This window comes from Anomaloglossus baeobatrachus, chromosome 2 (assembly GCF_048569485.1).
Source record: "Anomaloglossus baeobatrachus isolate aAnoBae1 chromosome 2, aAnoBae1.hap1, whole genome shotgun sequence".
NCBI lineage: Eukaryota > Metazoa > Chordata > Amphibia > Anura > Aromobatidae > Anomaloglossus > Anomaloglossus baeobatrachus.
The window spans coordinates 440,532,374-440,547,119 of NC_134354.1; the positions used below are offsets into that span (position 1 = coordinate 440,532,374).

Sequence of the window (14,746 nt, forward strand, 5' to 3'; positions counted from 1 at the left end):
CATGAACTCTGAGAGCAAGCTCACTCAGTTAGCCATACGGGTGAGCGGGACCAGATTAGTTCTACACTATAGGGTCCAACAGTGAGAAGGTGCCATGGAAAAGGCCACAGGCTAACAAGCAACACCAAGGGCACGGATCCAAGCGTGCTCCCTCCTTGCTGCAGCGGTGCTCAGAATTCTGGTTTACAAGCTGTCTGTGTCAGTATTCTTGGACTGAGTGAGTATGCAGAAACCCTTCCTTTTGCCAATGGCACCCAGTCACTACCACCACCGGGCCCCGGGGCACAACCCCCTACCCATGGAGGGGTTAAACACCTTGCTGCCATACCACCGCCACCGGACTCCCCAACAGCAGCGGTGGTACTCTATATTACCACGCACCGTGGGTGGCGTCACGAACTTCTAATCCCCTGTACATACCCCCCCTCTTCACTTCGAGTGTCCACGCGACCCCCCCCCCCTCTCGGATCCGGAAACCCCTCGAGCCACAGCAGCTCCGGATCAGAGCGGTTCGGCCGCTGACACGGGGGCGGTACACAGTAATCATACTATCATCTTTTTTTAAACACCCGCTGATCAGCTGAAACATTTACAATGCTGTCAGAACGGATGTCTACTCAGACTGAAGTGCTGCAGCCAATCAACGGCCACTGACCGGCTCCATCAGTCGCTTAACAAAACAATGTCACGTGAGCAGCCACCAAGAATGGCAGCAGACAACACCACTGCTGCAGGCATCAATTGGGGCACTGAAGTGATTGACATGGGTTGTCTAGTAGTGGACAATCCCTTTAAGGCTAAATTAAACATCAAAGTTAATGTGTAAAATGTATAGCATTCACATTTTCTAAATATGAGTGGCAAAGAAAAAGCCATAGTTAGCAGCTATTTCACATCTCTCACTTGGAGTGATGCAAGGTTGCATGTACATGAGGTTTTTCAAATAAAGGTGTATAGTTGCGGATTTCCGTAATCTCTATAAGACTTTCATACCCAGTGTTTTCTCTTTATTGTTCTCACTTCCTGGGTCTTGTTGACCATCCGGTGGCCCCAGTCTGGTGTCTTCTCTACCCGGAGTTTCCTCTCGGGATGCTTTCACCAAGAAGTTTGATATCATGTTGTCGTCAATGTTTGCAGTCTGTATTTTCTCTAGGCACAGGGAACTGGATAGGTCCTTTCCATTCTCCACAGATAAAGACAGCCTGGTGTCCACCAGCAGGTCAGAGTTACTCTCTGTAGTCTGTAGCTCACTTTCACTCAACACAATCTAAGAAAGGAAACACATTGAACACATCATTTTAGGAAAAGAAGAAATAAGGGTAACATGGGATTACAGTACCATTATTTTGTAAATTTCTTATGAAGACAAGATTGAGAAGAACAATGATATGCCCAAATATTAACAATACCATAGAGAAGTACTTCTATATGGATTCTTTTATTGGCCAACTGGCTCAGGGTTAGGTTAGACCACCACACATTCATCTATTTTTATATAGCCCGATTAATTCCACAGCACTTTACACACATCATCCTCACTGTCCCCATTGGAGCTCACAATCTATATTCCCTATCCGTATGTCTTTGGAGTGTGAGAAAACACCGGAGAACCAGGAGGAAACCCACACAAACTTCTTGCAGATGTTCTCCTTGTTAGGACTTGAACCCAGGTGCTGCAAAGAAACTTTGCTAACCATGGAGTCACCATGCTGCCCAATGAGCTTAGGATTACCCAGCTTGTTTGGAGGTTGGTGAGCTACTGCAAGGTATCTCAGTAACTGCCTCATTACCACTGTAAGAAAAATTAATTGTCTTTTCTTTTGAGAGTAACATACAAAGGTGGCCATAAAATAAGGTGTTTGGAGCAGTGTGCAGACTGACCCAGTGGACAAAATTGGCTGAAAATTTGTATGTATGCTGTCAAGGCGTAGGGAAATAGAAGGCATCTTTTATATAAAAAAAAAAAAAAAAAAAAAAAAGTGTACACCAAAACTCCCCACCAGGTGAAAAAGTGGCGCGTCTTGTAACTCAGTCTGCAAGATGCCTGTGCTTTTGCCGGATCGTGCGCTTGTTTTATGAGAATGCCAGGAATGCTATAGCTGCACTGAGAGACTTTCGTTTGAAAGACCTTCACACACGTAGCGGTCCGATGGCTGTCAAATCGCTGAGACAGATGATGACACGTTTTGAGGCAACAGGGTTACTGAGTGTTCAGCCAGGGCGTGGGCGACGACCGGTAAGCAGAGAGGTTGTGGAGGACACTGCCACTGCCGTTGTGGAACAGGGCCGAACAACCCTGCAGGGAACAGCAGTGCACGCAGTGTTTCCAAGTAATTGGGGCTCCCCTATAGCAAAGTGTGGAAAGTTCTCTGAAAGGTCTTGTGGGCATACCTGTACAAAATTAGCCATCATAAACAATTTCTTCCTCGTGACAACAATACCCGAATGATATTTGCATTCATGTTTCTGGCGAGAGTGGAAGTGGATGGAAATTGGCCATGAAATGTTCTGTGGTGCGACGAAGCGCATTTTTACCTGAATGGAACGGTGAACACAAAACTGTCGCATATGGGCTACCGAAAATCTGCATGCAGTCAAGGGGGTTCCGCTGTATTCGCCAAAGGTAACAGTTTGGTGTGGCTTCACCTCATCATTCATGCTCGGACCGTTTTTTTACGAAGAAATTAGGCCAACGGGGTTGCTACCTGTTCTGTGACATCAGCGAGATACCAGACAATGCTGGAAACACTGGTCGTTACGCAACTCCAACAGCGGCAGTGTCTTCAGACGACCACCTTCATACATGGAGCACCTCTTCACATCGCAAATCGTGTGAAGAACTTTCTGCGTACACATTTTCCCCGATGACAGGATTTTGAGCCGCTCCTTCGCTAATGCATGGCCACCGCGTTCGCCCAATTTCAATCCTTGTAATTTCTGGTTGTGGGGACACAAAAAAAAAAAAAAAAAAGTGTTTATAGAGGAAATGTCGACTTTCTGGCTGACCTCAAAGACCGCATCATTTTAAAAGTGTGCAGCATCCCAACAGACATGTTACACGCAAGTGTCAAGCATGTTCTGCATAGGATGAACATGATCACCATGCATGATGGCGGCAATATTGAACAGTTATGCTAGTCTTTGGAACAATTATCGACACACGGTTTTTGGGCCACTCGCTCACTGTACAGCCCACTTTCACCTGGTGGGGAGTTTCGGTATATTTTTTTTTTTTAGATGTCTTCCGTTTCCCCCTTGATTAGCATACATACCAATTTTTAGCTAAATCTGTCCACTGGGTCGGTCTCCACACAGCTCAAAGCACCTTAGGTTATTTTATGGCCACCTTGTACTTTAACAGATAAGGCTTTTATAACTTGTGTCAACACACTGCCAGCCATTACCCAGGCCTGCCAGAAAGAGACTGGTTAGGCTATGTGCGCACAGTGCGTTATTCGCGGCGTTTTTTTGCGCATTTTTCGGGTGCGTTTTTGGCCTCAAAACTGCATGACTTTGCTTCCCCAGCAAAGTCTGAGTTTTCATTTTTGCTGTCCGCTTACAACTTTTTTAAGCTGCGGTTTTGAGCTTGAAAAAAAAAAATGGACATGTCCATTCTTTCCTGCGCTTTTCTGCGTTTTCCCCCCATGCAATGCATTGGAAAAATGCAGAGATCAAAAACGCAGCCAAAAACGCACCAAATCGCGGTAAAAACGCATGCGTTTGACGCTTTTTTTCAACGCGGGTGCGTTTTTAGCGGCCACAAACGCACAAAAGCGCAGCGTCAAAAAAACGCAGTGTGTGAACTTAGCCTTAGGGTAATGGTAATGATATAGACCTAATAAACAACATGCAGTTATACCACAAATCAACATTGTTTTGAAGGAAGGCTTCTCCAGGTCCACGGATTTGGGGGGGGAGGGGGGGTTGCAAACAAAACTGCTGTTTTTGCAGGATATAGCACAGAAGCGAAGCTCATTCTTGGTATTATCAAACCTGCATTTTGACCATTTTTAATTATTATTTTGTTTGAAATGTTTTATTGTGAAAAAAGTCTAACTATTATAGTTAAAGAAAACAAGCGTCAGTAACAATAGAACATGCACTTTTTTTATTATCACAGTGACAGACGTCTTGGTGCGTACTTTACTGAAAGCAACCATCTCAATGAAAAAACAGTGTCTCTCAAAGGAATAGGAAAGTATCAGATACAAGGAGGCAGTTAAAACATATGTTTCTAGTAACTGCAAAGTTAAAAAAAAAAGGATATACAGTGGAACCTTGGTTAATGAGAACAATCCGTTCTGGGAGTGTGATTGTTAACCAAGTTACTCGTTCAGCAAAGCAAGATTTCCCATAGAAAATCATTGCAATGCTGACAATTTGTTCCACAACTTGTTAAATGTCCCTTCCTGGTGCCCTATTGTGCCATTCCACACACGCACAAACACTCACATATTATGCTCACCTTACTTTCCATTGATTCATTCCCTCGCCGGTCTCCAAAAACTTGCAGTTCGCCCGTACAAGACGTGTATTGGGTAACCAAGGCGACCGATCCCGGACCTTCCGCACTCATCGTGCTGACATCAAAGGCAGGAGCCGCTTGCCTCTGATTGGCCAGAACGCTGCCTTTGAGTAGTGCCTGACAGGGGAAGTTCCTCCCTCGTCGCGATGGTTACTGGATACACATCCTGTGTAGGGAGGACCTTCCCCTGTCAGCCGCTACTCAAAGGCAGCGCACTGGCCACTCAGAAACCCTCCTGCCTTTGACGTCAGCGCGCTGGGAGCTGAACGTCCGGCATCGGTCGCCTTGGTTACCCGATACATGCAAGTTCCAGGAAGTCAGCGAGGGAATGGAAGGAAAGGTGAGCATAATGTGTGCGCGTGCGTGCGTGTGGACTGCAAGAGCGGGTTAGAGCACGGTGGATGTACGGAACCGGAAGTGTGTGCGGTGAGTATTTTGCTCGTACAGCAAAGCTTTCTCGTAAACAGAGTTACAAATTTACAGAAAGCCTTGCTCGTTAGCTGAAATACTCGCTAACTGGGTTACTTGTTAAGCGAGGTTCCACTGTAATACTAAAATTGTAGTATGAAGATCAGAAGCCAATAACCCTAAATAGACAGTCAATTACAGCAGAGCATAAATTGATAATACATGGGTGTATATATAAATGAAGTTTGCGTCAGGGGCATGACACCTGTACAGCCACATAGCCATTAAATGTCACTGGTGAGGAATATATAATTGAGTTAGCTTACTGTTTGCTAAAGGGGAGATCTCCCATTTCTCTTCATACACGGATGGGGGAGGGGGGGGGGGGCACTGTTCCAAAGCGCTGACTTCAGGAGCTCATGCACCAAGGTGCGCAGAGTGCTATATGGACTGATAAATTGTAAGAACAAAGCATAACGAAATCAGGAGTAGTGGTAATAGGCTATGCATGGCAGACTACATTTGGTGGAAAGTTGAGTTGAAGGACAACAGAACAGTTTCTGAAATTTTGTTGTTTGTTGGCAGAATAAAGATTAACTAACTAAATGTAAGCTCAGGTGCCATGGGAAGAGATCATCATTGCCTGGACTACAGCTTGTGTGACCCAAGGTCCAACCATGCCCCTACTCTAATAAGCAGCTCACTGTCCATATACAATATACACAGAAAGCTGTGGTGTGGGTGTGGTTAGCTTTCTGAGGTCTGCTACATGCAATATCTAAAAATATTTTTATTGTTGTCTGGGTGCAGCAGGTGTGAGACAAAGTGATATATAGCTGGAATCAGCGTCTGTTTCCCTACATAATTATACTGTGCTCAGACAAGTTATCAAAAACATGGTGATAGATTCTCTTTAAGGATAATGCCACTAAAGATCGCCATATAACTTTTCTACCATTTTGAGCAATGAGGAACACCCCCTGTGACTCGGCCTAAACCCCTCCCCCAGCCTAATTTCCTGTCCAGGGCACTGCTGCGGGCAAGTTACTGACACAGTGCTCAGAAGTAACGCAAGGAAACATAACACCAGTCCTGGCAATAAAGTTTATTCAACATTGGTTTTTTTTCCCCCACACAGACTGAGGTTTAAAAAGGGAACCAAGCACCAGGATTTTTGTATGTAACCTAAGGCCAGTGTTATACTGGCACCATCAGGCCGATTCTCTACATACCTGTAGTGGTCAGCTCGGATGTTTAGGCTTTCAAAGCCAACAAAGTAAAAGTTAAAAAAAAAAATAATTGGCAGCTGCAATAGATAATCTGTGGGTGGGTATTCATATGGATTCCCGCCCCCTGGCCTGTTCCTCCCTCTCTCTGTTCTCTATGCTAATTTAATTTCTTCACTAAGATGGCGTTGGAGTTAGCGCCTGCGCATAGCGCTTACCTACGGCGCCATCTTTGTGTAGATAGTGTTACCCCCTGCTATTCTATTCTTGCAGCTGAGAGAGCGACGCATGCGCCCTCGCATCTTCTGCTCTCGTGAGCGCAGGGGAGGCGCGCGGTCACAACAGAAGTGGAGACCAGCTGATCAGAGGACATGATTAGCTGCAGAAGAGGACACCATGACAGCACAGCAGCCTCACAGGACATCGTGCCAGCACAGCGGCACTGACGTCACGGGGTTAGGGAAGTCCATTGTGAACTTGCCTCCGACAAGCCGATGTCGCTGGCACGCTGCTGTCGGCTTGTTCCTCTGGTCTGTTGCGTCCTCCGGTCAGCTGTTTCAGGGGGCGGTCTCCACTTCCACTGCGTCACAACGAGAGCAGAAGCAAGGGCGCATGCGCCGCCCTCTCAGCCGCAAGAATAGTATAGCAGGGGATAATATGATCTTCACAAAGATGGCGCCGGAGATAAGCGCTATGCACAGGCGGCAACTCAGACGCCATTTTAAAGAAGAAATATAATTAGCATTGAGAACATAGAGAGGGAGGAGCAACAGGGGGGGGGGAGGGGGGGAAGAGGGGAATCCATTTGAATACCCACCCAGATATCTGCTCCATTGCAGCTGCCGAATTTTTAAACTTTACTTTCTTAGATTTGAAAGCCTTAACACCCGAGCTGACCGCTAATGGTATGTAGATAAGCAGCCTGATAGTGTCAGGATAGCACTGGCTTTAGCTTATATACGAAAATCCTGGTGATTGGTTCCCTTTAGAAGGTGACTTACTTTCTTGTGAGGCTACTCCTACATTTTCTTAAGAGTAAATTATCAGAATTCAGAAAGGTCAAAAAAGGTTTACGTTACGAATAAATACACAATACTAAGCGAAGAGCAAAAAAATGCATGTAAACAGCCAACAAGTCGAGCACCGCGATCTGCAGCCAAGTCCCTGTACTATGAATGGGTTACAAGTCCTAAATCCAACGAAATAATGGGAACCACATGCTCGTTTACATGAAAATGAATCTCAAATACATCCTCATAGAATTATGCCAAAAGCCCGAGGACAGGAGAAGGAGATAGATAAGGAAAGTTGCATTATGACAGATCTTTTGGAGGTGATCAATTAAGAAATTTGATACAATGAAAAATGCCAACATTTTTTGCATTGGTGGACAATTATATCTTTTGAGATTTTGAGCTGGTAAAAAAAACAAACAATGGCTGGATCATTGTTCAGTAGACCGTAGAAAAAGCCAAGGAAGATACATCTCACACGAGTATATCAAGCCCATTAAAATTGCCTTTTTATGTATGCTTCAATAAAATATGTGTATATAGTAATGCTCATTTACATAAGGTGAGAGACCCATTTGAGAGAGAACTTCAGGTATTCAGTACGGGGGAGGAAATCAGAAATTCGGGGAATTATTCTGATTACTATAGGCTAGAGAAGCGTCATAGTGGGTTGGGGGACGAAAACAAGATTACAGATCCCCCTTTAACGTCCGAGCATTCCCAGAAGACAACTAGCTGCGGTCAGTAGACAAGGACATGCTGGGGAAATGCAGTTTGCTAGACTTGACATTATGCTGAGTATTTGCAAGTAAAAACAGATACCCACAGGCACGTACAAGTTCACCAAGAGCGTCAGTGCTCGTTATATACCTTGATGAAGACAGGGATAAGAAAACTGCAATGTCATACACACTGCTGGAGCGCTCACACGTGTATGGAGAGAAGACCAGGGAGTAAAGCAGAACTGAGTCATGCCGATTGCAACATAGACCAGTTCACCGAGCAAGAGCTGGCTTAGGCAATTACTAGACAACCTCCAACATGAAAAAACATTTTGCACTCTGTATACGGCTAATAATATTTGTTTTTACACACTACTGCCAAACTAAAAAGCAATAGCATCTAAATCAGGGTCTGTGCAGAAAATTCAGGAAAATTGCTGGGTAAAATATGGGCGTTTTTGATCCGGATTTTTCTCCACTCAGTATGGGTGAATCGCTAAGAATTAACTTGTTGCTGATTTAAATCTGCAACGAAAAAATAAAACTTCAAGAATCTTATTCATTTTGCTGGTACAAGGAAATGCTTTAGGTTTGGTGACAAAACGGCAAAAAAAATAAAAAATACATGACAAAACACAATGTGTGCACATACAGTGCCTACAAGTAGTATTCAACCCCCTGCAGATTTAGCAGGTTTACACATTCGGAATTAACTTGGCATTGTGACATTTGGACTGTAGATCAGCCTGGTAGTGTGAAATGCACTGCAGCAAAAAAGAATGTTGTTATTTCTTTTTTTTCTTTTTTTTTAAATTGTGAAAAGTTTATTCAGAGGGTCATTTATTATTCAACCCCTCAAACCACAAGAATTCTGTTTGGTTCCCCTAAAGTTTTAAGAAGTATTTCAGGCACAAAGAACAATGAGCTTCACATGTTTGGATTAATTATCTCTTTTTCCAGCCTTTTCTGACTAATTAAGACCCTCCCCAAACTTGTGAATAGCACTCATACTTGGTCAACATGGGAAAGACAAAAAGGAGCATTCCAAGGCCATCAGAGACAAGATCGTGGAGGGTCACAAGGCTGGCAAGGGGTACAAAACCCTTTCCAAGGAGTTGGGCCTACCTGTCTCCACTGTTGGGAGCATCATCCGGAAGTGGAAGGCTTATGGAACTACTGTTAGCCTTCCACGGCCTGGACAGCCTTTGAACGTTTCCACCCATGCCGAGGCCAGGCTTGTCCGAAGAGTCAAGGCTAACCCAAGGACAACAAGGAAGGAGCTCCGGGAAGTTCTCATGGCAGTGGGGACATTGGTTTCAGTCAATACCATAAGTAACGTACTCCACCGCAATGGTCTCCGTTCCAGACGAGCCCGTAAGGTACCTTTACTTTCAAAGTGTCATGTCAAGGCTCGTCTACAGTTTGCTCATGATCACTTGGAGGACTCTGAGACAGACTGGTTCAAGGTTCTCTGGTCTGATGACACCAAGATCGAGATCTTTGGTGCCAACCACACACGTGACGTTTGGAGACTGGATGGCACTGCATACGACCCCAAGAATACCATCCCTACAGTCAAGCATGGTCCGCATCCATGGGAAGATGGATAGCACGGCCTACCTGGAGATTTTGGCCAAGAACTTCCGCTCCTCCATCAAGGATCTTAAGATGGGTCGTCATTTCATCTTCCAACAAGACAACGACCCAAAGCACACAGCCAAGAAAACCAAGGCCTGGTTCAAGAGGGAAAAAAATCAAGGTGTTGCAGTGGCCTAGTCAGTCTCCTGACCTTAACCCAATTGAAAACTTGTGGAAGGAGCTCAAGATTAAAGTCCACATGAGACACCCAAAGAACCTAGATAACTTGGAGAAGATCTGCATGGAGGAGTGGGCCAAGATAACTCCAGAGACCTGTGCCGGCCTGATCAGGTCTTATAAAAGATGATTATTAGCTGTAATTGCAAACAAGGGTTATTCCACAAAATATTAAACCTAGGGGTTGAATAATAATTGACCCACACTTTTATATTGAAAATTTATTAAAATTTAACTGAGCAACATAACTTGTTGGTTTGTAAGATTTATGCATCTGTTAATAAATCCTGCTCTTGTTTGAAGTTTGCAGGCTCTAACTTATTTGCATCTTATCAAACCTGCTAAATCTGCAGGGGGTTGAAGACTACTTGTAGGCACTGTACTTATAAGCGTCTGATAATCAGAAACCCCGGGCAAAATGGTACTGCATACAGTACATGTGGTCACACCAAGAACCCCTAAACCTGTGGAACGTGGGCTGTGAGAGCACAGACTGCATCCACCAGTGTAGGGCAGGCCTGCACAACATACAGCGCGCCACAGGAGTGTGACCCGTGCCAATCTTCCTGCATTCAACTGCCTCTTCGCGTCTTACAGACTCAAGTACACTAGACCGCCGGGGCAGTGGTGGGCGAATGCGAGAAGAATGGAGAGGTGGGAGCGTGGGGGGGAGACTAAGCATGGGGATAGCAAAGGGAAGGACAGTGTTGAGGCCATAGTTCGTAAATGGCATTATGATATTTTTAAGGGCACGGTGTCAGAAATTGTGCTGGAAGACAGAAGAAGAGCGATGAACTCTGGGCATGAAATCTCATGGCATCTTTACTACAGGGAGAGAAAAGAGAGGGAAAGATTTCAAATCAGGGAACCGGTCTTCTATCAAGGACCTGGATGTAAAAAACTATTTGTAAGGCCGGGGCCACACAGGGGACTAATGCGATCCTTGCATGACACTAGGTTCACGTTGGCAGCACAGTGGGAGCTGAGTGTCATGCGAGTGTCACTGCGACTGAGGTCCGATCATGCGATTGGACCACAGCTGCGGGGGGGAGGGAATTTTTCTCCCTCTCTCCTCTGTTGCCGGCTATTGCCATTCTCGCTCTGCACTCGCATTACACCGGTGTAAAGCGAGTGCAGTGCGATTTTTCTCTCGCCCCATAGACTTGAATGGGTGCGAGAGAAGAAGGATCGCATTGCACCCACAGCATGCTGCGACTGTTTTCTCGGTCAGATTAGGGTTCATGGGTGCTGGCACATAAGCTAATCTTGGTCTGAGTGGAATGCGATGTTTTTATCGCATTCCACTCGCTCAGATTTTCATGTAGTGTGTCTTAGGCCTAATACTGCCTCCATGTCATCACTACTGTGGTTCCTGTATGGTTCGCAATCTAATCATCGCTAGTGCCGACAGCGGTCCAGCTGCTGCACTCATGTGAAGACTGGTTTTGGTGCTGCACTCATACAGATCTAGGTTCTGGTGTTGCAATTATGTAATGACTGTGGATCTGGTGCTGAATTCATGTACTAACAGTGGTTCTAATATTCTACACATACCAATCAATAACTGGTCAGATGATATGCACCATGGTGTTTTGAGATCAGAAGAATTTCTAGAGTTTATGCAGTTTCTGCTACAAAAAGTGAGTAAGTCAGAGTGTGTTAAAGGCAACCCGTCACCAGATTTAGTGACTATAAGCTGCGGCCACTACCACATTCTAACATGTTGTATATAAGAGCCAAGGCCACTGTGTAGAGAGTAAATATGACTTTATGATACTCACCTAAACGGTCGGTTCGGTACAGATGGGTCAGATGAGTGTCTTCGTTCTCCGGGTGCGGCACCATGTGTCCTTCTGAAGCCTGGGTGCATGACGCATCCTCCGTCATGCACACAGGCCGGCATTTAGGTCCCGCTTATGCGCACTACAATAGTTTAATCTGCTCTGCTCAGGACAGATCAAAGTGCGCTTGCACAGGCCTGTGTGCAATGCCGGCCTGTGTGCATGACGTGGGATGCGTCATGCACCAAGGCTTCAGAAAAAGGATAAAGATGGCCGAAAGAGGTAGTGCTGCACCCGGTGAACGGAGACACCCATCTGACTCAACTGCACTGCACCGACCGTTTTGGTAAGTATTATAAGTGATGCATTCTTGTTCCCTTTTTCATTTTTTTTTGCTTACCTTAGGATTTAGTCAATATGACAATATGGCCCTCTGACAAAAAAAAATAAAAAATAAATAGTGGGCCCCTGGTGTAGGGGGCTACATGTTCATATTTTAGGACTGTATAAACATTATACACAACATGTCTCACCTTTAGCAGTCCTCGGTAAAGAAAGCCTTTACGTTTCTCACTGTGCATGTTTAGATTGTGCATAGAAGTTTACGGGGAGTCTCATGACATGTCAATCAGGTGCAAAATGTGAAGTAAAAAAACAAAACATGGGAACACTTGAGAAATATTACTTTGCTGGAAGTTTGATCAAAATACAAAGTTGAAATTCAGAAACTGACTTGTAGAAGGCAACCTTGTCATAATGCATAACATTCATCTATAGATCACACCACTTTTACTGAATACATGTGGTGTATACATCTGTAATGGATCTAGACACCTAGTGTAAAGTCCGCACAAGCCAAAAGGAGTGTCGTACTATGACCTGGCCATCTATATGTGTGAGGTCTGTACTGAACACAGAGCCAATCCTGCTTTTACAGTAATATGCTTGAAGAAATAATGTGTCAACGGTATATAATTAACATTACTGGAATACTGGGTGATGCTAAAAGGAGGGTGGAAACTGAAGAGTGAGGAAAAGACATAAGCTGTAAACCGGCTAGGTCGTCCTCCCTTGACACTCAAGTAATTGCATATTAGCTTTATTGGTTTTATCCACCATTTACTACTGATGACTTGTCCATCTAAACATCATTTCATCTTTTGTTGTGGGATTCTGTATTTATAGTGTATTCTAAACTGCAAATATACAATACGGGCCAAGCGGCATACGTGATTATACCGTGCGGCCCAAACCGCGTACATGGATTTACAATACGGCCCAAACATTGTACATTGGTATATAATATGGCCCAAACAGTAAATGTGTGTATTGTGTAATATTACAGGTATGTAATATGGACCCAACAAGTATGGTAACTTACAATATAGCTCAAACTGTATAAAAAAAAAATGAAAGCATGGTACGGATTTCAAATCTGCAGCATACGCCTTAACTTGTGGATTTTCATTTCAGATTGGAGGCCTTGTGCGCACACTTTTTGCCGCGTTTTTTTAGGTACTTTTTTGGTCTAAAAACTGCATGAATTTCCTTCCCCGGCAAAGTCTGAGATTTCATTTTTGCTGTTCGCACGGTGCTTTTTTTTGGCTGCCTCTTTGTGGTGACCACAAAGATGCAGCAAGTCAATTCTTTTTGCGCTTTTCCTCTACGTTTTTCACCCATTAAATGTATTGGGGAAAAAAAACGCAAACAAAAAAAAACGCAGCAAAAAAATGCACAAAAAAACACATGCGTTTGTTTGATGCGTTTTGTGCCGTTTTTTGGGGTCCAAAAACGCTGCATCTTTGTGGTCAGAAAAAAAGGCAGCGTGAGCACATAGCCTTAATCCAATGCAATGCTAAGTAATTGGAGTAGGGTGAAATCTGCGGCCATATTTGCAACAAAATTTGCAAGCAACACATGCAGATTCTGTCTACGGATGTTACACCAACTACACAGTAGAAATTATCTGTGATGTGTGAACATGACCTAACCCTACCACAGAGTACTAGTCTACAAAACACAGCCCGACCTTAGCACCAGGACACCAGGATAATATCACTGGCAATAGGGATGTGAAATATTCAGTGTGGTTCCTCTACTTCTCTTATGAAAGCCATACATCATGGGATTTTTTGACAGTCACATAGCACCTCACAGAACTTTCAGGGAACACACTGAAGGATTTGATATGTCAGCCATAGTGTACATTTTCCCCAAAGAAAGGCAATAGCTATAAGAACTAGATTCAATTCTGTCAACTACAAGTCGGTGACCAAAACACATCTTAAAGCATATACTGTCTGCTGCATCATCTATGGTCACAAACACAACAACCCATAGTGGTGGTCCAGTTTCTGCAGGGGCCATGACACCACCTACCAAGAGCCGCCTGTGACTGTCACTGCTGTGAGCGGCACATCCATCGGTACACAGTAATGGGCACATGGAAAGACAACGACACTGGGGTTATAGTGAAGCCGAATAGGTGTGTCCTTGAAGTAACAGCAGAGCCGAGTGCGCAGTAAATACCACATAATCTGGAGAGCAGATGGTGCAACAAATTAGGATTATCCGCAGACCTTACAGCGCTCATCACTTCATTCACTGTAATCTTCAAGATCACAAAAACCACGCAGCAGCTTATACTTCATTAAAACTACATTTTGTGGAACAAAATTAATTAGGCTATATTGTGTATTACAGCGGTCAGAAGGAGTCATGGATGCACAGCTTTTCAAGGGTTCATTATTCAGGAGAGAATACAAATAGAACTATGGAAATTCCCTCTAACATGTATGGCTACTCAAGACAGACACCATAGAAGCGATAATGAAAATATTATTATTATTATTATTATTATTATTATTATATTAATAAACTATTCCCCCCCCATAAATCAATAAAATAAGAAACCTTGTAATATATCTTATCAAGGAAATTGGTTTCTTTCTCCGCTAGGATTGATCAATCAATCTCAATTGAAGGGTAAAATGTGTATTCAGTGAAGACAGTGTTATATTACTGACATAGGAGATGGCAGTTGGTGCTTATAAAGTTCTACGGATAATGGAGAACAACGACATTCTGCTACAACATTTACTGAAACGATGGTTACACTTCAAAGGGGGATGTTTTCAAGTTTGGAAGTTATCCCCAATCCAAGGGATAGGGAATAAACTCCCAACCACTGGTGGTCCCAACCACTCAGACCCCCACCAGACTTGACAAATGAAGCTTGTGTAAATGCAGTGGAGAT

At 44.1% G+C, this 14,746-nt stretch overlaps 1 protein-coding gene across 1 annotated transcript in view; it reads right to left on the reverse strand.

Annotated features, from left to right (window-relative positions):
- The window catches only part of TXLNG (taxilin gamma), a 96,588-nt gene that overhangs the window by 69,488 nt on the left and 12,354 nt on the right, over positions 1–14,746 (reverse strand). Inside the window, exon 2 of the mRNA XM_075336272.1 lies at positions 994–1,267. Coding sequence (XP_075192387.1) covers positions 994–1,267 — 274 coding nt within the window. The remainder of the gene's footprint in view (positions 1–993; positions 1,268–14,746) is intronic.